Here is a 26143-nt window from a genome sequence, read left to right on the forward strand (position 1 = left end):
CTGTATTATGTCTTGGGCAATGCATCACTTTGCTATTTTTTTCAGTGGACACAGAAATACAAACACAAATTACACATTCTAGGCAAGAATATGGACAGGGGCTCTAGGTCAGATTTTGTATGAGTTCATGGAAGTTGTTTGCCTCCCTGAGCACAAACAAGGTCAGGAGTATGAACAAAGAACTATTTTATGCTACCCAAATAGCTAACCCAAATGATGTTTGAGAGAGACCTTTCAGTTTATCTGATATATCTTTCTGTCAAGGTTAAGGGAACTTGATTTTATAGCAAAGGACACTAGGTGTGTTTATTTGTTCTACCAGTGGTCACAGCACAGAACTGGCTTTTGGCCAGATGAAGACTGATGTAATTTCAAACACTGTGTTGATTAGATTTCCATTGAAATTACCAGACCTATGTTTTTTGGGTTTGTTTTGTTTTTATTTTCCTTTTAATATAACAGTGCTCTATAATGCTTAACTTCCATTAGAGATAAAGCAGTATTTGTAAACATAGCAGAACTTAAAACGAAATGTATTAATGTAGAGGAGTCCCTTAGAGGGAAACCCACGGCTCACTGGTATCCAGTAATCGTCATAAACCCACGAACCTCAACTGCACATCCAAAATCTGCACAGATTTCTTATGGTGCATTTTCCAACAGATGGAAACTAAAATGACAATACAAGAAGCTAAACCTGGAATATTTATTTGTTTGTGTGGCTAGGCATTGGAATAGGTTGCCCAGGGAGCTGTTTAAGTGTCTGGATCTGCACTGGATCATGTGGTTTGTGGTTTAGGGGTTACAGTTGCAGTGCTGGGGTGACATTTGGACTTGATAATCTTAAAGGTATCTTCCAGCCTTGATGATTCCATGATTCTGATTGGGAAAGACACTGTGAGGCAATTCACAGCCCTTCCATGCACTGACAGCCACACCGTTACTTCTCCTACCACTAATTTCTTGATGAGCGTATTTAAAAGCATCCACTACACATCAGTGGAGCCCCTGCGCTCCAGGAACTGCTGCGGGATCAGCACCTAGAGCTCGCACAGGTTGTTTGTCACATTTTGTGATTGTCACATTTTGTGACTGTCACATTTTGTGACCAGTCTGTGCCCACAGAAGACAATTTCCTGAGGCACGGCAGGAACCAGCCAGCTTCTCGCCCTGTCACGGCTTTCACACACAGCCACTTACTTACAGAATTCAGAAAACCACAATCATAATAGCGGCTTTTTACTATGGGCCAGCGGGGTGGGCGTGACACCGGGCATAGCAGGACGACCACAGAGCGTCACATCCATCCGTCGATCGGTGCGTCCGCCCCCGACCCCTCACGGTTTCCCGCCCCTCACGGTTTCCCGCCCCTCACGGTTTCCCGCCCCTCGGCGCCGCCCCAGACGGCGGGCGGGGCGGAAGCCGCGGTGTCCGCGGTAACGGCGGAGCCATTTCTGACAGGGCGGCGGCGGCGCGAGGCCGTGCGGGGCTGCGGGCTTGTTTGGCACCGCGGAGCTCTGACAGGCTTCTTGAGACTGCGGGGCTCCGAGGGGCCGCCTGGGGCCGAGGGACTGCGCGGAGCGGAGGAGCTGCGCGGAGCCGAGAGGCTGCGCGGAGCCGTGCGGGGCCGAGGGGCAGCGCGGGGCCGAGGGGCAGCGGCCCATGGTGCCCAGCAAGGGCCGCCCCGGCCGGGGCCCGCGGGCCGCGCCCGCAGCGGTAGGTGCTGCTGCCGGGGCTGGGGTGCCGGGCGGGCGGCAGCTCCCCGGCATCATTTGTGCTGCGCTGGGAGGTGCCTGCATGAGCCGTTTGGGTCTGTGCTCCTGTGAGACGTTTCGGTTTTGTCGCTTAAATCTAGCTGAAAGACCAGCATGTTTTGTTTTTTGATAATAGAAGGCATATTTAAAAGTTAACGCTTGTTTTCTCCGTACTGAGCGTTGTATCCCCATGGAAGTCACGCTTTCAGTGTGTTTTTAAAACTAAAACCAGTGTGATTTTTTGTAAACTAAAAATGTAGTGTTACTTAGAGCTGTGATGTATTCTTCATAGTATTTTGCAAAGTAGTTCCTTTCTTGGCAGATTTTGCTGTTGAAAATAGCTTTATTGTTTAAAAATCAGTTCTATTGATATGCAATATCAATACAGCAATTAACAATTGTATTGATATTTCTAAGAAATGTAGAATTTCATTTCATTTTCTTCTAATTTGCAGGTCAATAATTGTGGTCTCCAGCTGGTCATCCAGACCTCGTCAATACCAGAAAAAACCAAACCAGTAATTATTACCTTTTCTTGGATAGTTATATTAACAAATGTCTTGTGTGATACAGACAAATTTGTATGCTTTCAAATAGGAATTACCTTTTCAGTACTCATCTGCTGCCTTACAATATCTAATAGTATTTTGTTAATTGATTTTACTCTATTAAAAACGTATAAATTAAAAACATAGGGTTGTATTATAGCCTGCCATAAGCTTTACAAATATATAGAAATGATTTCTTGATCTTCAATCTGTACCTCTCTCCTGTAATTCCTGAGAGCTGTTAGTACTGAGGTTGTGTTTGTGTAGAGACATTATTTGCATTTGACAACTCTTAACATTTGTCTATAATATTGTGTTGCAGTTTGAATTCAGAATAAATAAAGAGCAGTCATCTTTCCACAATAGGCTTCTGCAGCATGATCTGGAAAAAAACTACTCAGGAAGACAAGGTAATATTCAATCCACCTTGGTTTGTTTGTCTTTTGTATCTGTTTTATTCTTCAAAAAGTAAAGAAAGATTGTATACTGAATAGAAAACATTAGAGTGACAGTGTTTCCTTCTTGGCTACAGTAATTCAATGTAATTACTGTTACATCATGTCCTGAACCCTCTATGCTGCTGCCTGACCTTTTTCATCCTTTTTCCCCCCACTTATGGAAGAGCATTTTTTCTTCTACCTACAAAGCCACAACCTATAAAGTGCCCTACTCTATGTTCCCTCAATAGCCACACAATTGTCTAAAGTAACATTTTACTGGCTGTTTAACACTTTAATATGTTTAGACAAAATTAGTTTCTAATTTAGAACTATGATATTGAGAGATAGTTTTTCTGTTGTGGTTGCATACTCTTGGCTTTGCAAAGCAAGATATTGGTGATATCACTGCTAATTGTGGCAAGGACTGGAAGAGACTTGAAACAACACTTCTTGCCACTTCAACCCATTCTGAATGCTGTTTGTCTATGATTGGTGTGAGTAGAAGATCAATTTAGTTATCATGGCAACTCTTCCTTCATTCTGGTAAAGAAGGAAGGCCAGCAGCCATTCAGACTGGGTTGACTTTTAGGGATACTCTGCGACTTACAGAGTAAATGTAAGTCTGCAGTTTGGTTTTAATAATGTATATAATGTAATGTGTATAATGTAATAAGCAGTTCTGTCTCCCAGCACCATCCAGTCGGACAGAATTTTCTGGTTTGGTGTTGAAGCAGAGTATAGGGTCTTTATCAGGACTTGGGGAGACTTCTCTTCACACCCCTACAAAACCCAGAGCATGACAAAACAGCCACATTTTTAGTTCACATGCTTCAGGTAACAGTGGAATCTTCTCATTAGTCTCTGTCTTTTACTGGGAGCCTTACCAAAAGTGTTTCCTAGTGCTCCCTTTGGGTGTTAAGAGAGATCAGTAGACCATTGTCAGGAAACCACTAGAAATCATTTTCAAAAATACAATGCAGGCATTTAAATGAATGCTTTTTATAAATCTTTCTTTAACAAAAGAGCAAAGAGCAGCAATAGGGATCTTTTACACGCCTTTAGGAGGATGACAGTAGAAAGAAAGTCACTTTTCTGCCATCCTGTCACATTTCAGACTGATAATGGTCTTACGTTTATTGGCTTAAAAATCTGTGACACAACTAAGTAAGATTTTTGCAACAATGGTAATTGATTTTAATATTTTTGGGTTTTTTTTAAACAGTTTTGATTTTGAAGGATGCGTAGAGAATGTTGTTAGAGTAGCTAATGATAAAATTCAAGAGTAGCACTGAAAAGATTCTTAATTGACTGACGAATTCTTTTACTCAAACAGATACCTAATAGTATATTTTAGGCAGCAATGGGCTCATGGCTATAGTAGTAAAACAGTTGTCTTGTTTATTACAGAATTGATGTTTTTCCTGGTAACATACTTGATTTGTTTGAAGGAAAAAAAAAAAAAAGGGCAAGCACACAGATATCAAGCCTATATTCTGCAGTAGTGTGCATGAATAATTATCTATTTTTTAACCAATGTTTTTCAGCGGATCATTTTCCAGATAAGCCAAAGCTCACAGAACACATTTGTTGATTAATTTTGCAGGTCTTTTTAGACGTCCTCCCTTTTTTCCTCTTATATTAATGAAATGCATAAGGATGAATTTATAAATATGCCTTCAAGGGCTGCCTGTTTCTTGATAATGGAGTGAAATACCAATGATCACTAGGTATTGTGTGCACTTACCTATGAAAGATTTTGCATTTATTTGTGGCTCAGTGGGAGTGTTTCAATATTTCAGTGCTTTATTTTCTAGTTCGATCAACATCTACTTGATCTGTGTCTTTTTAAATTTATCTTAAGTTGGGCAATGCCTTCTTTAAGTTCAGATACTGAAACTGTAAAACATTTTTACAATCTTGTTGGGTAATTCTAATCAAAATAAAGGCAATTACAAAACATCTGCTTACAGCAAATAGTTGAAAAAATCTCAAATAAATAGATGTACTTTGGAAAGAGGATGTAGAGGGATATAGTCATAATATCAGGAAAGAAAACTGATAAATCATAGTACTGAATGGAGGCAAAAAACACTTTCATGCTTTTTATAAGAAAAAAAATTTTGCTTTTATCACCTGTAGTTCAAGATATGCATCTACAGAGAAGTAGCTCATGTATTCTCTGTATGATTTTCCAATAGATAACACGAATTTTGGGAGCAGTTCATCAATAACTTTTCCTGTATTGCAACGTACTGCTGAAGAAAAAATCCTGAACTCGGATAGACTTACCCTGGAAAGGTGAGAGGGTGACAGACTGCATGTGCCAGAGCTTCAGCCCCTGGTCTAAAGTGACCAGAGTGACCAGTGCCCTACTAATGGCTGCAGTCAGTGGTGGGTTTGGGTTGTTGGGTTTTGTGTGTGTGTGTTTCTGAGAGAAGAACTCTGTCCCATGGAGAAATTCTCTGTGAGTGTCCTTGTGATGAATATATCCATAGAGCAGTCATCTAAGGCAGGCAGATTTCTGATCTGAGCTGGCTGCTCATGCAGCTGAAGAAAAACTTTTGTGTGAGGAATCTGTTGGAATTTTAGTGTGGTCAAAACACAAAATTTCCATGTAGTTTCCATGTAACAAGCAAATCTCTGAGAGGAGAGGGGTTCAGACAATTTTGGAAGTATTTCTGCTGTGTTTTCAGGCTAATTTTTTAATAGGCAGGAGTTTCTGCTTTATCTACAGAATTTAATTAGCAAACTTTATTAACACTGTCTTAACCAAGATAATATACTTTTCTCTGTTCAGTCAGAGTGGGTGAGCAGAAGGTGGATTACTGATTTGTTACTCACTTGTGTGTTCTGTTTTTTCTTTTTTTCTTCCAGGCAAAAATTGACAGTGTGCCCAATTATTGATGGGGAAGATCACCTTCGTCTTCTGAATTTCCAGCATAACTTTATAACTCGTATCCAAAATATTTCTAATCTTCACCATCTTGTTTTCTTAGATTTATATGATAATCAGATTGAAGAGATAAGTGGGGTTTCAACTTTGAGATCCCTGAGAGTCCTTCTGTTGGGAAAGAACAGGTAAAAATAATAAAACCTAACTAAGGCACTGTACCTCTTATGGTGTAACAGCTGTGAATTCCCATTGCTTCTGTTACAGTTTCCAGCTTGTGATGTTGCTGTCACACCAGTGAGACCTGCCCTATGATTAGCTAAGTGTCAGGCATCCCACTAAGGAAGCACACAGATTTTGTGTGCCATGTTCTTCAAAACTTCCTTTCTTAGTAAATTTAAGCAACATTTACAAAGTACTTCACATGTTCCCATATAATCTTCTATTCTGATTGATTATTAAATGTGTTCTTAGGTTTGTTTGGCATGTTGTGGAATGTCTTTTCAGATCAAATGTAATATTAATTGATTATTTATAACCTATAAAAAATATTTCTGCCTGATGTATTTATCTGGGAAACCTACCAGAGAGGAGTCATGGATTTTAATGCTTATTTATTGCTTTTTGTCCTGTAGCCTTTAATAATTTAATACATGTATCTGTGGAATTGCTCACACATCTAAAGGTTGTGCTCTGACTTTTTAAAATGTCCTCATTTTCTTATATTCAGTGAAGTGAGAAATGGTGACCAGATTTCAGTTATGTGCAGATTATAAAGACTGTACCTCCTAATTCAGCCTGTGTTCAAAACTGACAAGTTTCAATAGTGCTACATGTTACTAGAGCTAAGAGCTTTTGTATTAAAAATCTCACCTGTAGAAATCAATTTTGTTTATAGTAAAATGTTGGGGTTGTGGGTACTAAAATTTAAAGTGCCTTGAGGAATTATTTTCCTTATCATAACCACCCTGCATGCAGTTTACCTTAGAAGTGTGGTGTTGAGGTAGTTAGGACTTTGCCTACTAATGAGTGGGTGGTTACACATCAGACAGAGTTGTTACCAACTTGTTTCAGCTTGACCTGGGTGTGATCTCTGATTACTCTCAAAGCAAATGCTCAATACATGTGTTTAATGTCATCAGCCAGTAGATGATGCTGTTGGGTGTGTAATAGCCTAGGTTTGGAATCTGACAAAATATGACAGGACAGAGAATTTTTAAGACAATGAAGTTGTTGACTTTGGTTTCATAGTGGAACAAGAATTCCATCCTTTTCTTCTTTCTAGAAGAGCCACATAAATTCTGCTGCTATTGAATTATTGACAGTCAGAAAGGAAGATGATAGTCTTAAAGTCATACTCACTTATATGTCAGTTTTTTTTCATGGTTCAAAATTTTGTTATTTTTCTGTTACTCTTGTTAGTCAGAAAAAAATAGGCTTTATTTTGTATTGAGTGGAAAATGAAATATACTTTTAGTCTAATATTAAAAATAATTGTCATAATTGAAATCTTGCAGAATAAAGAAGATCTCAAATCTGGAGAACCTAAAAAACCTTGATGTTTTAGATCTTCATGGAAATCAGGTACAGTACAATAACTTGATTGCTTATGTTTGTTGTGTAGACATCATGTATTTGCTGTGTCTTCTACCAAAGTATTGTTTCTTTAAAGGGAACTGGTGGCAGGTTTTGCAGCTCTTGAGGTCGCAGAAGTCAATAAGTTAATAAAAGGTGTCATGACTTTTATCTTGAATCTTTGTACCAGTCTCTTGTACTTTCAGTGTTGTACTTCAGGAAGGTTACAGTGATTAAAATGCTGAGTTAGCTGAGCATGATGGCACTCCTACCCACACAACAGTAACCTACCACAAGCAGTTGTGGTGTAGTTAAAGTAACGCAGTCTTAGAACTGCTATAACCTTTTTAGGTACAATTGATTGCTGTTTCTACTGTTGGTGGTCTGAAAAATCAGATTCCCTACACACGTGAAAAAGAAGACAAAGACAAGTTAGGACTGTAGGGACTTATAAGTGGTGCAAGAAGTTTGTGGCTGCTTTAAATCCGAACAATGCTTTATGCGAACAATGAGCATGTTGTACAGTGGCAGAGGCAGTCTAGGCCCAGGTGATGGCATTACCCTTGGAGTCTTGGCCATCTCCAAACACATTCATTTACAAATGTTTGTTTGAACAATACAATCCTTTTTGTATTGCTGTTGGAAATCTGATGGGGAGTTGTGTTTTTGTTAAAAATACTTGCAGATTAACACTGCAGCTGTGGCAGTCAGCAAGCTTTCCCAGCACAAATGAAGGAATCACTAATGAAAATGAAACACATCTTGCACAATTCTTACAAGTGATTGTGATGTAGAGTGGACTTTTTTTTTCTTAAAGTATTTATATAATTCTTTACACTAACTGCAACTTTACTAGGAGTTTTGGGCTGGTTGTTGCTGGATCACCTTCATAATGATAGGCTTACTTTGATACAGGGAATGTAACAAATTACACTATGTCTGGAACTAACATTAAATCTTGGAATTTTGGAAGTTATTTTGATTTTCAAAATGTTTTCATCATAAATGTATATGTGAAGGGCACAAATGTTTGGAAATGGAGTTATTTCCTTTTTTGGTAGATTTAGTGTATTTTTCATGTAAGGACCAAATAAAGACTATGAACTTATCTTCCATAAATTATCTTTCTCTTCCTTTCTAGTTCAAAGATAAGCATGTTTTTCTGTTTAAGCTCTTTTTTCCCCTGCCTTTGAGGAATTCAAAATTTGTAACACCAGTCTACCATCCCATAGTATTAGTTATTTTTAAATGCTTAATGAAGAAATGAAGGGAAGAAATGCTGTATTTGGGATACATCTTAGTGGACTAAGTTTTGAAGGCTGGATGTTTTTGTTGGCTTATATAACACTGAATAAGGAAGCTCCTTCAACTATTTAAATTCATGGGATTTTTATTTTTGGCAGCCTTCTTGTCTATCTTAAAATGTATTTCTTCTACATTGCAAATTTCTGAAGAACAGACTTCAGCAACATAATTGCCTTTGAGAACTTCAAAATATGGTTTCTGATGTTTAAAAATGTAACAATTTAAAAAACGGATCATAGAATTGGAGCCAGACATCTCAGTGGTGTTCAGCAAAAGGAAAATAATCATTGAGCATTGGGATGTACAGTATCTCTTAAATGTTACCAGTGATCCCAGGTGAACACTGAACAATTAAATCCTGTGCACAAGTTATAGACAAGGTATTGGAAATATACTAGATTAACTATTATTAACACAGCAATATAGACACATAGAATTGCATCATTTAGGGCCTCTACACATGAATTTTATTCTAGACTGCTTTAAATATGAAATGTCATTGGAGTAATTTCCTGTGTTCTGTTTAATTCTGTGAATAATTTTTCTTTCCAGAAGTTCAAGATGTAAGTAAAATTATGCAACCTGATTTTTTTTCATGCGTGAACTTCTTTTCATTAATCTCAGATTTTTTTTTAAGATACAGCTTTCATTTGTGCAATTTAATTATTGATGGGTGATTATTTGGTGCATAAAAACCTTTTTCTGAATTCTATTTCATGGTGAGGTATTCAAAGATACAAACAAATGAGAAAATAGTGTTTTTGTTCAGTATTTACAAGCAGACTCTGACTTGTATACTAATTTCTTTTTGATACTATATAAGTATTATTTGAAACATGCAAAAGGAAGTGATAATAGCTTGTATTATTTCTTACCTAATAGTCCATATGTAAAGCTGGTGTACCTTCATGTGTGCATGCATAATTGAAATAGGCAATTCAGTAGAGCTAATCTTAAAGCTTAGCAAAGTGGTGAAGAATATTTCTATATGTTGCTGATGAAATCATTATCTTTGCAATAGCAGTGAAATACCAGGATTAATATTCTAGACTGTGGCATTCTAGCCTGTAATTCTAGCTGGGCAGACATCAGCAGAGATCTGTGCTCTTCATGCCAACTGTCTGCTCTTGGGGTTGCTTTTAAAAAAAGGTCTCTCTGTACAAATATGATCTTTTAAATAGTGGTATTTTCTGTTCCTCTTGCTGTAATATTTTTGTTTGAAATACACATAAATGGATAGTTTAAGTAGCAGTTGAATCAAAAGTTTAAGCACCTTGACTCAAAGGTTTAAGATGTTATTTAATTTTGGCCTTGTATCTACTTTTGTATGCTTTTTAATTGAGAAATTGTTGAAATATTTCTTATAGCAGCATATTCCAGTCACAGATGTTCTCAAACTGTTAAATAAAGGCTACCTTACCTCTTCTGTTCCAGGAGCTGCTAGCCACTTTCTGCAGAATGGCATGGCCACACTTGCACTGGTGTAAAGCAGCAGGAAATTCCATGTCAGTGACACCAGGCACTCTTTACTGCTCTGCACCTTGGCACTGTTGGCCTCTTGGCGAGGAATGGTGTGCCTGGGCACAAAGGGGGCTTACAGGGGTCCAGAGATGCTAATTCTAACTGCCAGGGAATGATCCATGTTGGTAGCTCTTTGCACTGCCAAAGCCCTGTGGCTGCTAAAGTATTTTCCACAGGAAAACCTGCTGGCTTCTTTCTGCCACCCAGCATGGGTTTCACTGAGACTACCCTACTGTCCCTCGTGCAGTGGCTGTCCTTCTCCCTGTGTGCAAGTCAGGCATGAATTCTGCATAGGTGCTGGAGGACAGATCCCACCCTGCCATGAGAAATAATTGTCTGGGTAGAGAACCTTGTGTGGATCACTGGGAAACATTAACAGCAGGAAACAAACCCATACTGAATCATCAGAGCAATAATCAATGCCTCTGTAAAATACAATGGTATTTCTAGGAATAAAAACTAAAATTAAGGATCATTAGCTATTATTGCTCTTTTTATGCCATTTTTTTGCTTTGTCATTATCACCTGAGTCTTTAAAATAAGTTATTAAGTATAAAAACAAGCATCTGCCAGCTGCCTGTTTACTGTAATTCAGTCTTTGTTAGGTCCCTCCCTTTTCTAATCCCAGGAAGATAAGTGAGTGTCTTTGCAGACAAATTAAGGCTCAACCATGCACAAAATTCCCCCATTTTGGCATACCACAATACCATCACTGTTGTCTTGGTTTTGTGTCTTCGAGGTTGCTGCTACAGAGCACCACAGCTGAGGTAACCTGATTTCTGATGGGACAGAAAGAAATGTTGACTGAATTTCACTGCAGGATGGCAAGAAAAATGTGGGTGAATACTTGTTCTGGATCTCTGAGTACCATGGTTTAGAGAAACATAGGCACACTATTATATGAAGCTGGTAGTTCATGTACACTTTTAGAAAACGTGTGTCACATATATATATATATATATATATATACATATATTTTCTATCCATATAAAACACAGTGTGCATGTTTATCATATCTCTGACAGATTGCTAAAATAGAAAACATCGGTCATTTAAGTGAACTGAGGGTGTTAAACCTTGCCAGGAACCTCCTAACTGTTGTAGAAAACCTGAATGGACTGGATTCACTCACAGAGCTCAACCTCCGTCATAATCAAGTCTCTGCTATAGTAAGGAGCAAAACTCTTGTCCTTCTCTTTTTTCTTTTTAATTTCCTTTTCCCCGTTTTTGACAGAATGAATGCTAACTGTAACTTCTTTAGACCATATCAGTGTTTCAGATTTTTAACATCTGGTGTTTCCTCATATTGTGTTGCTTATATTGTTCTGCTGCAATACTTAATTATACAACATAAAGGTGAAACAAACACATTCATTTTGGTGTTATTTTCTTTAAATGTGATCAGGGAGATGGGACTTAGATGATCTTTAAAGGTCCTTTCTAACCCAAACTATGATGTGATTCTATGATGACTTGTAGTGTTCCAAATTTTGAAAGCTCATGATATTCCTTGGGGAGAGGGGAAGAGTTTTTGTGGTTCTGACATGCAAATTTAGATAGTCTTCTTCCATACAAATTCATGTTCTAGAAACAAATCATCTCAATTTCTGTAGGTTAGCTAAGCAGTAAGAACATCTTAAATTTCAACTTAAGAATGTTGCTGGGGCAAATGCACATAAAACAGGTATTGATTGTAAGAGCAGAGTTTTCTAATGGAAGCTTTAACTCAGCATTTTAAGTCTTCCTATTCTAAGCATTAAGATTTTTACTTTGCAAATTGAGTTGTAGTTCAGATATGGCAAGTGGATTATTCAAACAAGAGCTTTTTAAAATAAAAATTTACTTAGATAGCTACCTTTTTCTGGCCTGCATAATTCTTCTAGTTCCTGGTCCCCTGTTGCTGCTGAGCCTTTCTTTTCTTCAGTTTCTGCTATTTGCAAAGTAGGAATTGTTTTTACATTTCAAAAATGAGAAATTTTTGCTCATTGCTGATTCTCTCACTGTACCTTCCCCTGTGTCACTGATGTTACCTAGAAATCTCTTTGCTTGTAGCTGCTGCCTTTTCAGTCCTCTCAGGTGCAACTTGTACTTTTTGCTGTCATAAGTGGAGAGTCAGCATGAAATTTAAATTAGTGACTTACAGACTTGGACTCTGTGCTGTATCTCAATGTTTTAGTGTTTCCTGGCAGAGACACTGTTTCAGAAGATGATGTTCTCTTCAGGGAAATATTTCTTTTACTTGTTGGCCTGTGGGGCTTTTTTTAACTGTTGTTGTTGTCAGTATCTTTTTGAGTTTTTACTCTGATTAAATTCTAATGAAATACAGTTTTGTGAGTGTGGATTGTTCTGTTTTTCATTGAATGGTAATTTTAGCAAGTATGGCACTAACTCTGTGTTTAAATTTTGGACACATTATACTGTCTAAAACTCTAAGTAAATATGGCTCCTAAAAGAAAATGTTTTTTCATATGTAAATGATAGGTGTTGTCTTTTTTTGTGTGTATAATAATGTGCATGTGTTTCTTTACTTATGTTTGTTTGTTTTTTTTTTTAATGAAAGCTGCATTCCTTTTGTATGGAAATTCAGATTCTGTTGCAATAGGAAATTACTAAAAATGCAGAAATATGGAAAGAAATATATAATTCTATGGAAAGTATACCAAAGATAGTTTATTTCTGGAGCACTTGAGTAGCTGAGGGAGGGTAGTTATATTTTTTTAAGATGAAGTTTAAGTTCATGTGGTTGACTGTGCAGGTGGAGGAGATATTTTAATCATGATGTTGTTATGATACAACACTTGGGTGCAAAATATTCACTCCTAGGCTCATGAAAAGAATTTGGTTACTGTACTTTAGTTACTCAGTTACTGTGACAATGCTCATTATGACTTAAGCTTTTTAAACTTGATTATTCCTTCAAATGACAGACTCTAAACACAATTTTAAAAATAAATTGCTGTCCTAAAATAATTTTTAAAATTAATCTGATTTAAATAACTTCCTATTTTTTGGTGAACCTTCCTTATTTTTCACATACCTCCCTTTGACCTGCCCTAAGTGTATTATTCTTGTGTAGGAAAAATGATGATCTCATTTGTCAAACAAAAATAAGGTTCCATACTGAACTCTCTGTCCATTGCAGTTTACTGTATTGAATAACTTAAATTATCCAACTGGGTTGTAGCTAGTTTAAGGAATTAAATCTGCAATGATCCTTTACAATCCACTGGCCTTGGACTACCAGTTTAGGGACTGTTTTTTGTCTTCGAGCTTTTCGCTATAGACTGAAAATCCTTGAATCAGAAGTAGTTATTTTTGTAATGATGAACTGTAGTTGATTCAAAGCTGTAGGATTTGCAGAGGCAGTCCTGGGGCTTGTTTTATAGCAGAAGCATCTTACAGGATTGAAGTGTATTCAGAGAGCCTGACTTTTCAGAAGAATAGCAAACAGAATAAATGATGATGAAGAGTCTTATATGGCATCAAAAGTACAGCTCTCTACGTACCATGAGTCATGAAAATATCTACTTATTTTTCATCCAGTTGTGAGTTAGGGCCTCTGTTAGGAAGATTATCTATATTTTTCTCTGGAAGACTGACCTGCTTGTTTGCTTTGAGGTATTAAAAATTTAGCATTTTGGGTTTTGTCATCTACAGCTTGATCTTAGACTTGCAGGACTGGTCAAGATGTTCACCATTTTTTCAAGAAAGAACTCCTGCCCTCTGCCCACCTCACTATAAGACTTTGTATCAAGAGTGAAATAGCTGGAGGTTTTTGCGTTTGTTTTTTTTTAACAATCCTGTCTAGTGTTTCCTGCCACACCTATGAGACTTACAACATGTTTTACAAGACAGCAAAACATCGTGCTAGGAAATTTGTCTTGAAAGGTAATTACTTTGTGTTCCTCAGTGATTAGTTGAAATCATTGCTGCTTAAGCATTTCTGAGCACAACCCTATAATGCCTGTCCTCATGTGTGTATCCACCTGTATCATTGTGCCCACCCTTTTAGGCATCAACACCAAGTAACCTTAGGGACAGAGGGGATACCCAAATGCACCTCTGTTGTGAACTCAACCTTTGCATGGTCTGGTCTGGGAGGACTCAGGGCAGCTCTGAATCAGGAGTTTTGTACCTGCAGACTTGATCCCATAAGCCATGCTCATTGGATCCAGTGGTGACTCTCAGCAGCTTTGTTAGCTTAAATTCAGTGTTTCATTAATAGGAGCTACAAGGTTTGTTAGAGCTGCCTTTGTTTACCTGTTTGGAATGAACTCTTCTGGACTGCTATGTAGACATGTCAGAAATCTGATGAAAAGAGGAAGAGTTGTAGGCTAAAATAAAGACACTGAGCTCTGATGCTCCTTTCCCTTTCCCAGGTTTATGTCCTCTGGTTTCAAGTTGGAGTATGGCCATTGTTAGGGTAAGGAGATGCAGACTTAGAACTGAGGGGTTAAGTGTGAATGGCTTGTGAGTCCCTGCAGACTGTGCTGTCTATCTGATATGGATGTATATTTCACAAATGAAGTTTGATCTTACTTAATATGTTTCATCTTACTAATATTTGAGCTGTTTGCTATTTAGAGATTTTCTGCAAAGGCATTTAGTGGCAATATTAAATTTAGAGTTTCTTATTCTGTAAACTCATACCTTCTAAATGTTAATTGTGAAGGTTGTAAAGGTGACAGAGTCCTTCAGTTCATTCTCTGACTGGAGAGTCACTGCTGTTTGGCAGTGCTAAATGCACTGCTGTATTGCACTTCAAAAACCTTATTTCAGCAAGCTTTTTTTTTTTTTTTTTTTAAAGCATGTTTATCCTGCAGCTTAAATGCTGAGAGAGCACCTTGGCTTGTTTCCCAAAAGCCTGTTCAGAAAGCAGCAGCAGCTGTAGCCTCCTTTTCTTTAACATGATTTGCTTTGCAAGTGATGCAGCGTGTTCTGCAGAGTGGGATCTGCACTGAAACACTCCCTTGCAGTCTGCATTAGGGAGAGATGGAGCTGCACGTTCAGCAGAAATCAATGTTGCAGCAAGGTTACAGCATTTAGAAATGAAAGCATTTCATCAGGCTTCATAAAGAGGCTCAAAAGCCAATTTCATCTGCTGAATTTATGCCTATCTTTTCTTTCTAGAAAGATGTGGATACTTTGCCCTGTCTCCAGCGTCTCTTCCTCAGCTTCAACAATATATCTAGGTAAGGGGAATAGTAGTTTGCTTCCTATCAGTAATTTGAAGTATCCTACTGGAGCTGTATTTCATGAAAATTTGAATTCAAACACTGTGAGTACAGATCCTTTTCTCCTTCCCTAACATATCAGATAAAAACAATCATGCCATTGTGTATTTTCTACTTTAAGTATAAAAATTCTTGAAACCCTTTGCATTTAAATGTAGTTGTATTATGAGTTTTCTACCAAAAAACCATATTTTTAATTGATTATCATAGTGTTTATAGTGGTCAAAATTAAAAGTGAATTTGTAAATATGTTGTTTTGCTGTTAACCTAGTTGTCTGTTAAAGCAGCATGATGCAAAGTACAAATTATATTTAACATTCTATCACTGTATTTCTGGAGTTATGCAAATTGCTGAGTCAGATTCTGCTTGCTATTATTTCATGCTTGTATTTTACTTGTCCATGTATTAATAAAGTCTGAAAGGTATATTCATGATTCCCTTTCAGACCAGATGGCAGAAGCAAAATAGCTCAACTCACAAAGCTGGGCTTCTACAGTTTCAAGTAATAAGAACATTTTGTTATAAATAGAAATGTTTGTCTTCTGTGCCTTTTCATATTAATGCATTTTTGAAGTCTGCCTTTATACTCATGCCAGTATTTGAAAAAAACCCTAAGTGCCTGCATTATCTTCAGTTCGGTATGTCCTTTTTTTAATCCCTTGATCACCAGCAGCTTTCTTTGTTTAGAATCAAATAATTAAATGTGGGGTAGGGGAAGATGCTTCATGTTCTAATTGCAGGGAATGCCATGCCATTCTTGTGGTATCTGCTTTCTCTGTAAAATGTACTTAGTAGGAGCTTTTATTGTAGCAGCTACTCAAACATTTTATACTGACCTGCATTATTTGTTTTGCAGACAGCTCCAACCTACTTGTCTGTGTTCCTTAGGTTCTTAAAGTACAAATGCAATACGTCTTAAATACTCATGGCTGTTAAACACTTAAAAACAATTCAGAGATGAACTGCAGGAGTCTTTCTTATGCTCTTTCCGTAGTTAATTTGCTAGTCTTCTTATTTTAAGAAGTGAAGCGAGGGGGTTAGCATTTTGCTGCTTTTGAATAATTTCCAGAATTGAGACTTGCCTTTGTTCCTGGCTTTCTAAAAAAAGTCTCAGGTTGGCAGGAGCAAGGAGGAGACTGCAGCAGCTTGGCTCCCTCGCTGTCAGGGAGCATCACTGCAGTCAGGGAAATTGCCCTGTCTTATTATGGACTTGGTGTCTCTTGTGTAGCTTTCTGACTGCTTTCTCATATTGTTTTATGCAAATTCATGTTATTTTTACAGTGTTCAAAGAAGGAAAAATGCTTGGAATTTTCTGTGAGCTTTTGATAGATTCCTCGAAGTTTGTGATCAGTAGCTTGCTTCTTGGTACTATATAAAATTTTTTTGTCATTTATCCATGGGGGCTTTAGTTGGTCTATTGTTAGATCTAGTCTTAGGATTTTTGTAAGCTACAAATACTTATCTAGAACATATATGGAAATAGAGAATTTAGTTTGAGTTTGCAGTTGGAATAGGCATAAAAAAATCTTAATGTTAAACAAAAGATATTGCTCTTTATAAATTGTGTATATGCATGTGGGTAGATAAGTGGATGGATAACTAACTCTCTATTTATCAGTCATTATTTTAAAACACACAAATGAAAAATTTCTTTTAATTGCATTCAGCTTGGAGTTTTTTAAATAATACATTTTACTACATATAGCGGTTCTGAAGGCTAAACCCTTTAAATAATTTCTAACTTAGAGCTATGTAGTAGATATGTTTTCTACCAGGGAAGTTATTAAATATTACAAATATATTCTTGATCATCTGTGATCTGATGCTTGGCTTGATACTCTTTCAACTGACTGAGGAAGTTCTTTACAACCATAACACCAGTGAACTGCTGTGCTGTATCTGACCATTCCTACACTCTTTTAAATGGTTTTCTGTGCTTTTGAGTCACTTACCCCATTTGCTCTGGGCCATAGGGTAATTTGAAAAATGATTTTTCCTAAAAACGACTCTGTCTATACAACTGAATTTTGTTTGACAAGTGAATTGGTGCACAAATACTCTTAATTAATTTATCTGTAGGTGCATAAAAAAGACCCCCTGTAAATGAAAACAAACAACAAAATTGCCAGAACTTGAATATATTTGTTACCATTTCATTGCAATATTTTATTAATGTTCATTTTTTAAAATAGCATTTTTGAGGCAATGCTTCCATGGAAATATTTTCTTGTTTCTATTTTTGTATCAGTGAAAATACTTGAGTCTTAAATTGACACATGCTGACATTGAATTAATATTTCAGTAGAAGACTCAGGAATGCCATTAAAAATTGTCACAATTTTAGGCATGAGGATATACCACAGTTCTTTTTACCTCATACTTCAGAGAAGGGCTCAGAATGCTGCTGCTTCTGTGCAGAACTTTTATTAAAAAAGGATATGCTGGCAAGATAATGCAAGCTAAAACTGAACTTAATGCTGACAGGAAACAAAGGTGGTCCTGTTTTTTGGCTTCAGCCCAAACAATCTTAGCAGTTACACACTGAAGGTGTTTCTACCTGATGGCTGAAGGCAATACCTATATATAGAACTGGTTATAAAGAAATGGGAGAAATCCCATTTTTAATTTGTCACGTGGCACAGGGAAGAGATTGCAGTAACATTTGCAAGAAAGATTTGCCACAGAGAATCAGAAAGTAAGTTATTGCTCATGTTTGAACATGTGAAACCAGGGAAGACCATTTTTTAATCTTGGAAACAAAATACATTTTTTCAGTGTTACACTGCTGTCCAGGTCAGCATTTGTTGGCTTTTTCATTTAGTCTAGGCATATGGAATGAGTTGGAAACAAGCTCATGTAATTTTTATTCTTCATTTGGTTGCTAAATTGGAAACCTGAGAGAAGCAATGTTCTTAGCCTAATAAAAACAAGAAAGTACCTTTTTACTCAGCAAGATGAAAATTTATAAATGCATTGTTAAATGCTTGAACAAAAGAAGGTAAAGGGGAATGAAAGGTTGATAGTAGTTAGATCTGTTTTCATAGGTAGTCTAATAGTTAGAAACATGGAAAACCACAAGTTTTCTTCTTGGAGTATTTTTGAACATACAGTTCTCTTTCAGGTGTTCTTTCAGACTATAGTAAATATGTTGCCTTCCTTCTCTATTCCAGAGCTTTTCCCCTTTGTGCAACATGCATATGTGTAGAGAAGGAACAACTGTCTCCCTAAACAAGCAGGTTAAAACAGAAGATAAATATTCCTGTGTCCTGTGAATGTGTATCACTGGTGCAAGTAGAGCTCCAGAGTGCTCTGCTGTTAAGTAAGTGCTGCATTCTGATATGAGAAGAAGTGGCTTTGTGTCCCTTTGGCAGAGGGGAAAGCTGGATGCAGGACTTGGAGCATGCACACAAGATGGAAAACTGATCTATTTGCAAAAGATTTCCAGAAAACACTTTCTGATAATTTAGCCCAAATTTGTGACTTATTTCTGTCTTGCTGAAATGGCAATTTTAGCAAAGACGATTTATGTAAGAAGAACAGGAATGAGAGGTGGTTGCCTCCTGCAGGAGAAGGTCTTTTGGAAAGAGAATCAGACATTCCACTCAAGAAGATTGACTGAGCCAGTCTGACACAGCACCATCCAGAGCTGCTTTGTATTTCCTGAGCAGGTTAAAGGCTCCTTTGTGGTGAACAGAGGCTGGAGGGAGAGCCTTGAGATGTGGCCTCTGATTCCTGTCGGGTGGTCACCACGGGGCCTCTGTCCCAGCAGTCTGCATGCTGGGAAGCCAACAGAGGCTTGGTTGTAACCTGTGCAATCTGTTTGGGAATGTAGCACATTGAAGCTTTCATTAGTTTAGGATTAGGACACCAGTGTGACAAGTACAGTATATGAACTTTTCTACATGGAATTTCTAAAGCTCAGGTTTTTTGTATGTGTATACAAAGATGTGAAAACACTTTTTTGCACTGTTTCTTTCTAAAACTGATCTGCTAATAGGGCAGCTAAAAGCAGGATAAAGCAAGCACATCTGTTTTTAGGTCCGGAGTGAATGCTCTGGCATGCTGAAGCAGTGAGAATTTCAAAGCACAGCAGTATGTGTAAGTGGAAGGTCTTGAAAACATACTAGTAATCTTTCAACTTTTCTGTCATTTCCTGAAGAAATTGTTTTTATTAAAAATGTGTAAATCATATGTAATGAAAGAAGTACTCTTTGGTTAAATGTTTAGTGGTAAGTACGTGGAATAAATATATTTAATGCTTTTAAATATACTTTAAAATCTTTGGTCTTCAAAATTATTTTTATATTTTTCAAACAAAATATGTTCTAGCTCAATGGAAATTCACACTGTGGGATTTTTGTTCTAACATGTTTGAGTTTGCCTTGCTAACTTCTGTGTCATTTGGTAAGATTGTCTTTTATCTTTAGGATATATTGAGTACGTATTTTATGTAGTATGTTAGACTGATCTTCCAAAAATGCACTTCTATAAGCTGTTTTCTGGAAAGGAAACAAGATCATAAAAAGAAACAGAAAATAATAATCGAGCTTTAAATACATGTACAAAACAGCCAATTCTTCAGATATCCTAAGAACTTTCACTGTCTTTGTCACAATCTACCCACAGTTCATTTTCCATTGGTTTTTAGATTGTTTTCATGCACCAAGTACAAAGGCAGTAATATCTTCCTCTTTACTGTCATTTTCCTGCTGTGCCCTTTGAGTGTACAGTGTAGGAGCTCCTTGCATGCTGCACCAATTGCACCAGAATATCTATTGCAACTTTATTCAGTGACGGTCTTTGAAATGAACATCTGTACTGCATGTGTTTTCTGATCACTAAGTTCAGGGCATACTTAAGGTTTGACTTGACTTAAGGCAGGCTTGACTTTGGAATGCCAAAGGACATAAGGATGGTGCAGTGTCATAGATACATTGTAAATATGTTAGGCAGTTTTATTTATTGCCATAACTGTTCAGCTTTTTTATTAAAATCCAGTCAAATAGTTCTCTGTTGTTTAAAAATACTAAATATCTGAGCTGCTTTGTTTTCACATTTCATTTTCAATGAAAGGAACACTACAGAGGTTATATATCTCTAAATGTGTTTAACACAGGTCAGTTATTTTTTGGCAGGTAACCAAATCTGATGTGTTCTAAGAAGCCAGCTGGTTAGAGTTTGTAGACTGAACTCAAACTAATGGACTGATCTGTTTTGAAGATTATGCTGCTTTTGTAGCTGTTTTACTTTCAATATTAATGATTATTCAAACACTTAGGATCATTCTGTGATATTTATGGTTGGCTTTCTCTCCTTGTAGTTTCCAGGTTTTTCATGCTGCCTTTGATGGCAAATATACCTATCATATTTCTGAATATCAATTTATATGTATCATATTTTAGCAGGGGGTTTGATTTAAATACTCCTATAGTTCTCCTTATTCTGCATCTCTTTTTACCTGTATATGAAGGGAATAAAAGATTTTCCAGCAGCAGCTGCTGGTATTTCAGAATACTTGTATTTATCATACGCAGTATTGATAGGTGGAAGTGTTTCAGTACAGTTAAATATTTGTTCTGTCCTTAAGAAATAAAATCTTCCATCTCAAAATGATTCCTACTCCATGACATTTAAACTTTAAACTCTTTTGGTTACAGTTTTGAGGATATTCTGTGCCTTGCTGATTCTTCATCCTTGTCAGATATCACCCTTGATGGCAATCCAATAGCTCAGGAGACATGGTACAAACACACTGTTCTCCATCATATGATGCAGCTCCGACAGCTAGATATGAAGAGAATCACAGTAAGAAATTTCTGTTTTCATCAAATTTAATACATGCTTCAAATCAGAAGTAAAATGCAGGGGTTTCTGTGTGTATGTGTATATTAAAAATACAAACTTTTTTTCTTAATGTAGTATGGAATTGAATGATGAATAGACATGACAATATTTAAAACTTTAACCCCTTTCTTTAGTTCAGTATAATGTAAGGGTTTGCATTTTTAATTCATTTAACATGTTTATTTTGAAGTGGTTAAACTCCAGCAGCAAATGCTGCATGTTCAGCTGCCATGTGACATGAGAGAACCTGCAAAACTTTTGGTTAGAATTTTCCTAACAGTCTTTGCTGATTTGTTGTTTAGCTGAGAAGGAACAGCACATATCTTCCAAAGGAGTGGTCTGTTTGCCCTAAAACTGCTGTAATTGGTATCTTTTATTTAAGAATTTAATTGGTTTCTTTAATCAGCCTCCCTAGGGAGATCTGGTGATCACACTGTTTGTGTGTCTGTATTTTTCTCTTCCTAACCTACTGTCCCTGATAATTTCTGTTTCTGCTGCTCAAGTTCAAGTAACCTTGATAAGGGAAGAGAGGACTCAGTCTCTGTGGGCTTCTTGAAAATCCACTCTAGGGAATGAAGGACAATCACCAGGGTCTTACCATAATGTGACTTATTTTGTCTTTTAATATAGGAATAGTCCTGCTAATTCTTCTGTGCCTATTCGAAAGCATGATTTCTTACCAGAAAAGCTGATGCTTTTTCATAGAGCCAGTTAGGCTGAAAAATAGAACATGTGTGTGGATTAATTTTAAGAAGAAGGTGCTTTGGGACATGAAAGTTTTGCTTCCGTCATTGAAAATACTAAATACTTGTTTGTTCACAGATATTCTAAGCTTCAGAGGTTTTTATATTTTATACTGACCTAATAATGACTTAATAGTTACTTTTATTATGACTTTATCCTGACTTAATAATTGCTAATTACTTTGCTTTAAAAAACTTGTTTTATCAGTATTATTTCAGAAACTTGAGTTGCATAAAGAAAATGTCTCTCCATCTCCCCACTTTAACCCTTGTCAAGAGGGGATGGTTCCCGGTGGAAATATCAGTGATGGGGAAAACTGTAGAAAGAGCTCAAACTCCTTTTTAGACTCTATGAGATCTGTATGGGGGAAAAGTTGTCAGAAATTCACAGCCATGGGAAGAACTTAATCTGGGTTTGCACCTTGTTAAACATCAGAGAATCAACCACAAAGACAAAGAGCCATAGAAAACCAGGCTTCACCAGTTGTGCTGCTCATAAACCTCCTTGTAAAAATAATGTTTTACGTTCTTTATTTGCTTTCTGTTTTTTGAGCCTTTTAACATTTTTCTCCACGTAGAGGGTGCTATATATTTTCTCCAATAAAAACTGTTACCCAGATAATCGTATGACTTAAGAAACTGGGATTTAAAGAAAAATAACAAGTATCATGGGATCTGTGGTAAAATTAAAGAGCTGGCAATCCCAAATCCAGCTATTCTGCCTAGCACTGCAATATGCTGTTGCTGTCAGCTGTAAGGGTAGATCTAACCTGGTGGGGAATGGACTTGCAGTGTTGAGTATGTGACTTGCACTCTTGATTAGTGTAAAAAACGAAACTTTAATTTCATTTATAGGATCTTTTCTTCATCAACCTGAAAAACATTTAGGCCATTTTGAACTTTAGCATTGCTTTATCTTGTAACAAACTGAGAGTTGGATGGTTGTTGGGCTTTTTTCTGACTAGGAATTCTTTACAAACTTGTTCAGAAGCTTTTCTGCTCAAGAACTGTGTTTTACACAGTTGTTAGTTCTGATTTTAACTTTTCTTTTACTGGAGGATATTGTCAAAAGTTTGTATGAGACTTAGAAGCTTCATTCATGTTTGGTTTCAGGAATATACATACTTTGGTGCCAGGCTTTTTCCACGGGATTCCCTGGAGAAAGGACCCCTGGTGCAAAAATTTAATGACAGCTGTCTCTGCCTTAGGGCACTATTCAGAAACATAGAGGTGCCATGAAAACCAAGGACACCTGTACTTGGAATAAAACATTTGTGCACTGTAATTATTCTAATACTGTTAAAGTTGGGGTAGATTTGCCTTTAGGCATGGGATTGTATTGAATTATGACAACTCTTAAAGCCTGACATGGTATGGAAGCTGATGTTTTCTTAGGCCACCTCATACCTAAGCCATTTTTGAATGTGAGATTCAAGCTCTTGAACCGCTGAAGCATAGACCCAGTTGTGATGAAATCAGTGGAGGTTAGTACCTGTAATGCTCTTCACTTGTTCATTGTCCACACAAGATGATTTTCAGCTGGAAACCCAACCACTTGGTGTTGTGTATCTAAAACATCAGCTCAATGAAAATCTTTGGCTTTTTTGACCTTTGGGAGCTCAGTCTAAAGGCTTAAACACTGAGAAGGAGGCTGAAGTATTGTGGCTGGATGAACTCCTGTGTTCACTTGTGTTCCTCTCAGTAAGTCACTGTTACACCTTTACCTCACCTTAGCTGCAAGGTGATGGGACTGCATAATTGGATCCATGGAACAGGCTCGTGCAGAGCCTTACAGTCAGAGCAGGCTCAGGTTGCATTTGAGATTATTTACCTTGGTTCACTTGGCATAATGGTTTTTTGTTTTTCTGGGCACCAAAGCTTTTTCACCCTGCTTTGTAGTTTGAACTTTTGAAAAAGTGGGCCTGCCCAGCGGTGTTTACAGTTTGATTGGGACCTATTTCTTTTCTTCCACTCTTTTGTAATAGTAAGCAGAGATTGTCTGCAGATATGTAGTAAAGTATTTAAATATGATTGAAATATGTACATATTCCTTACTAAGGAGTTACATAACAAGGAACATTTGCTATCCATCACTTCCAACAGACTTCCTCAAGAGAATTTGCTACGTGTATATGTATTTCTATATGTGTGTGTAAACATGATATATAATGCAAATTTTTTTAAATGTTGCCAGATTAAAACACAAGCTGTGTCTTTTTAGAAGTAAAGCTTTGGATTTTTCATTGAGGTTTTATATGTTTTAGAAGCTTAAAGTAAGAGACTTGTGTTTGGTTTTGATTATTTGCTTAGACATTTCATTGCTGATCAGGGAGTAGGTTCTACTGCTTTATCCACAATAGAGTTCATTACTGTATTCCATCACTACCATAAAGTGTTCTGAGGTTTTTTTTTTTTTTAGGGAGGGATCCCTGATAGTTGGTTTTTTTTTTTTTTTTTTTTTTTTTTTGTTGTTGTTTTTTTTTTTTTTCTTTCCACTGGGAAATAAGATACTTAAGTGTGACTTTGTATTACTTAAATGGTGCCATTTGTTGAAAGGACCTTGTTTGAAGACTAGCAAGGCGCTAGTGAGGAGGAACGCGCGCACTCCGCCGCGGTCTGTTCCGGATCCTCTCCCACGAGCTCCGGCTCGTGGGGCGGTCGGAGGGCGGCAGTGACGGGCGCTGCGGCGGGAGCGCGCGGTTGGCGGCAGGGGGCGCCATGCGCGCGGGAAAGCCCTCCCGGGCCGCGGCGGGAGCGAGCCCGGGAGCAGCGCCCGCGCCCTGCCCGGCCGGGGACGGACAGGGACGGACAGAGCAGCCGGACAGCCGGGGGAAACAAGTGATACAGGCCGGGGGCTCCAGCTCTTCCGAACTCCTCTCTTAAAGAGAAGGGATGGTAGTGAAAATGAATTGTGGCAAGGTTATGTGGGGGTTTGTTTCATAACCTTTTTGGTACTCTGGGGCGTGTTTCATGGATTCCTGGGGAATGTGTTTTTTAAGATTGCTTGCATGTGTTGTGTAAGATTAATCAAGAAGTGCATATGTAGATGTGACCCTTGATCTTTATTCAGGGATTTTCTCTATCACTCTGCCTTTATGAACACTGAGTAAAGCTAAGGATGTGTTTTAATTTTTGGCTAAGTTAACTTCTTTTAGAAAAGGATAAGTGTTTTTTAAATGTCTGTAATTAGGATAAACTCTTGATCAAGGGAAAAAGTCTTATTCAGTTAATACTCTTGTTAGAATGTAATTTGCATTAGTTGATTTTGATCTTTGTATGGAGACTGTTGGCAGGGAAGGTACAGCACTGACTCCAGTGGGGGCAATAGACCCTCCTGCATGGAAGACAGAGTCATAAGGTACACATCTGGTACCTACTGGATTAAGGGAAAGCTTTGAGAAGGAAGATAGAATAACAAGAGATTTGTAGAAGCTGAGAGAAAACTGATTTAGGGAACTTTATGGATGATTGCTTTAAATCTTGGGAAAAAAACTACAGCAAGTTGTTTTGAAATGAATAAATTTAATGAAGGCTAATTGTCTATTAATGCAATTTTGTTATCTAGCTCTCATCTCCACCAGTGTGAAACACAACACCAGCTCAGTTAGTTTGAAACTGAGTCTCTGATGAATGGCCAGATGTTTTCTGCCAAATAGAATGGATAGTTTCTGCTTCCTCTTCCTTGGTGGTAAAACTAGCTTACATTTCTCTTCTTTCTACATACCAATTTAATATAATCAAACTTCTAGGAAACAAGAAAAGTCCCTTTATTTAAGATTTCTAAATGTACTTTGTTATTTGATATGATCAATGTGTTGAAAAGTCATTAGAGAAGGTGAAGACAAAATTGTAAAAAGGTTCTTTAGGAAGCTTCCTTTTTGTTTCTTTAGGAAGCCTAGTTTAAAAGCATAGATATACAGTCAAATGAAGCGATTTAATTAAAAAAATAAAAATTCCCTGAAACAAATCAAACCTGCTCTCTAAAGAAAGATATCAGTAATGTAGTCTGCTAGTGTTTATCTTTTATTTTAAGACTTGTGTTTTTTACACAAACACTAACAAAATAATGTAATACATAATTAGGATAAGGTTTGCAGTTCTGAAAATTGAATCATATCTTGAGGAGCAGTACGTTTTTATCTTGCATTATTAATGATGCATTCATATTTGTGACATATTGCCTGCATGGGGTTTTAGTTCATGATTTTCACAGCCTGCCCCTGAACCCTCCCATTCATAGGTTGGATTTCCTTGTGTGGTACTTTGTTGCAGAGGCATCAAGAACGCC

At 37.3% G+C, this 26143-nt stretch overlaps 1 protein-coding gene across 3 annotated transcripts in view; it reads left to right on the forward strand.

The window, feature by feature from the left end:
- Positions 1–1483: 1483 nt before the first annotated feature.
- The window catches only part of LRRC49 (leucine rich repeat containing 49), a 40523-nt gene continuing 15863 nt past the window's right edge, over positions 1484–26143 (forward strand). The window contains exons 1-9 of one of the 3 annotated variants that reach the window (XM_053955010.1): positions 1484–1716; positions 2210–2272; positions 2625–2712; positions 4941–5040; positions 5617–5820; positions 7150–7216; positions 11059–11202; positions 15164–15225; positions 20926–21073. In XM_053955010.1, the coding sequence (XP_053810985.1) occupies positions 1663–1716; positions 2210–2272; positions 2625–2712; positions 4941–5040; positions 5617–5820; positions 7150–7216; positions 11059–11202; positions 15164–15225; positions 20926–21073 (930 nt within the window). In that variant the 5' untranslated portion in view covers positions 1484–1662. The remainder of the gene's footprint in view (positions 1717–2209; positions 2273–2624; positions 2713–4940; positions 5041–5616; positions 5821–7149; positions 7217–11058; positions 11203–15163; positions 15226–20925; positions 21074–26143) is intronic. The other 2 variants (XM_053955011.1, XM_053955012.1) reach the window with 2 other exon arrangements.

The sequence above is a fragment of the Vidua chalybeata genome, chromosome 13 (assembly GCF_026979565.1).
Source record: "Vidua chalybeata isolate OUT-0048 chromosome 13, bVidCha1 merged haplotype, whole genome shotgun sequence".
In the NCBI taxonomy this organism is placed as follows: Eukaryota; Metazoa; Chordata; class Aves; order Passeriformes; family Viduidae; genus Vidua; species Vidua chalybeata.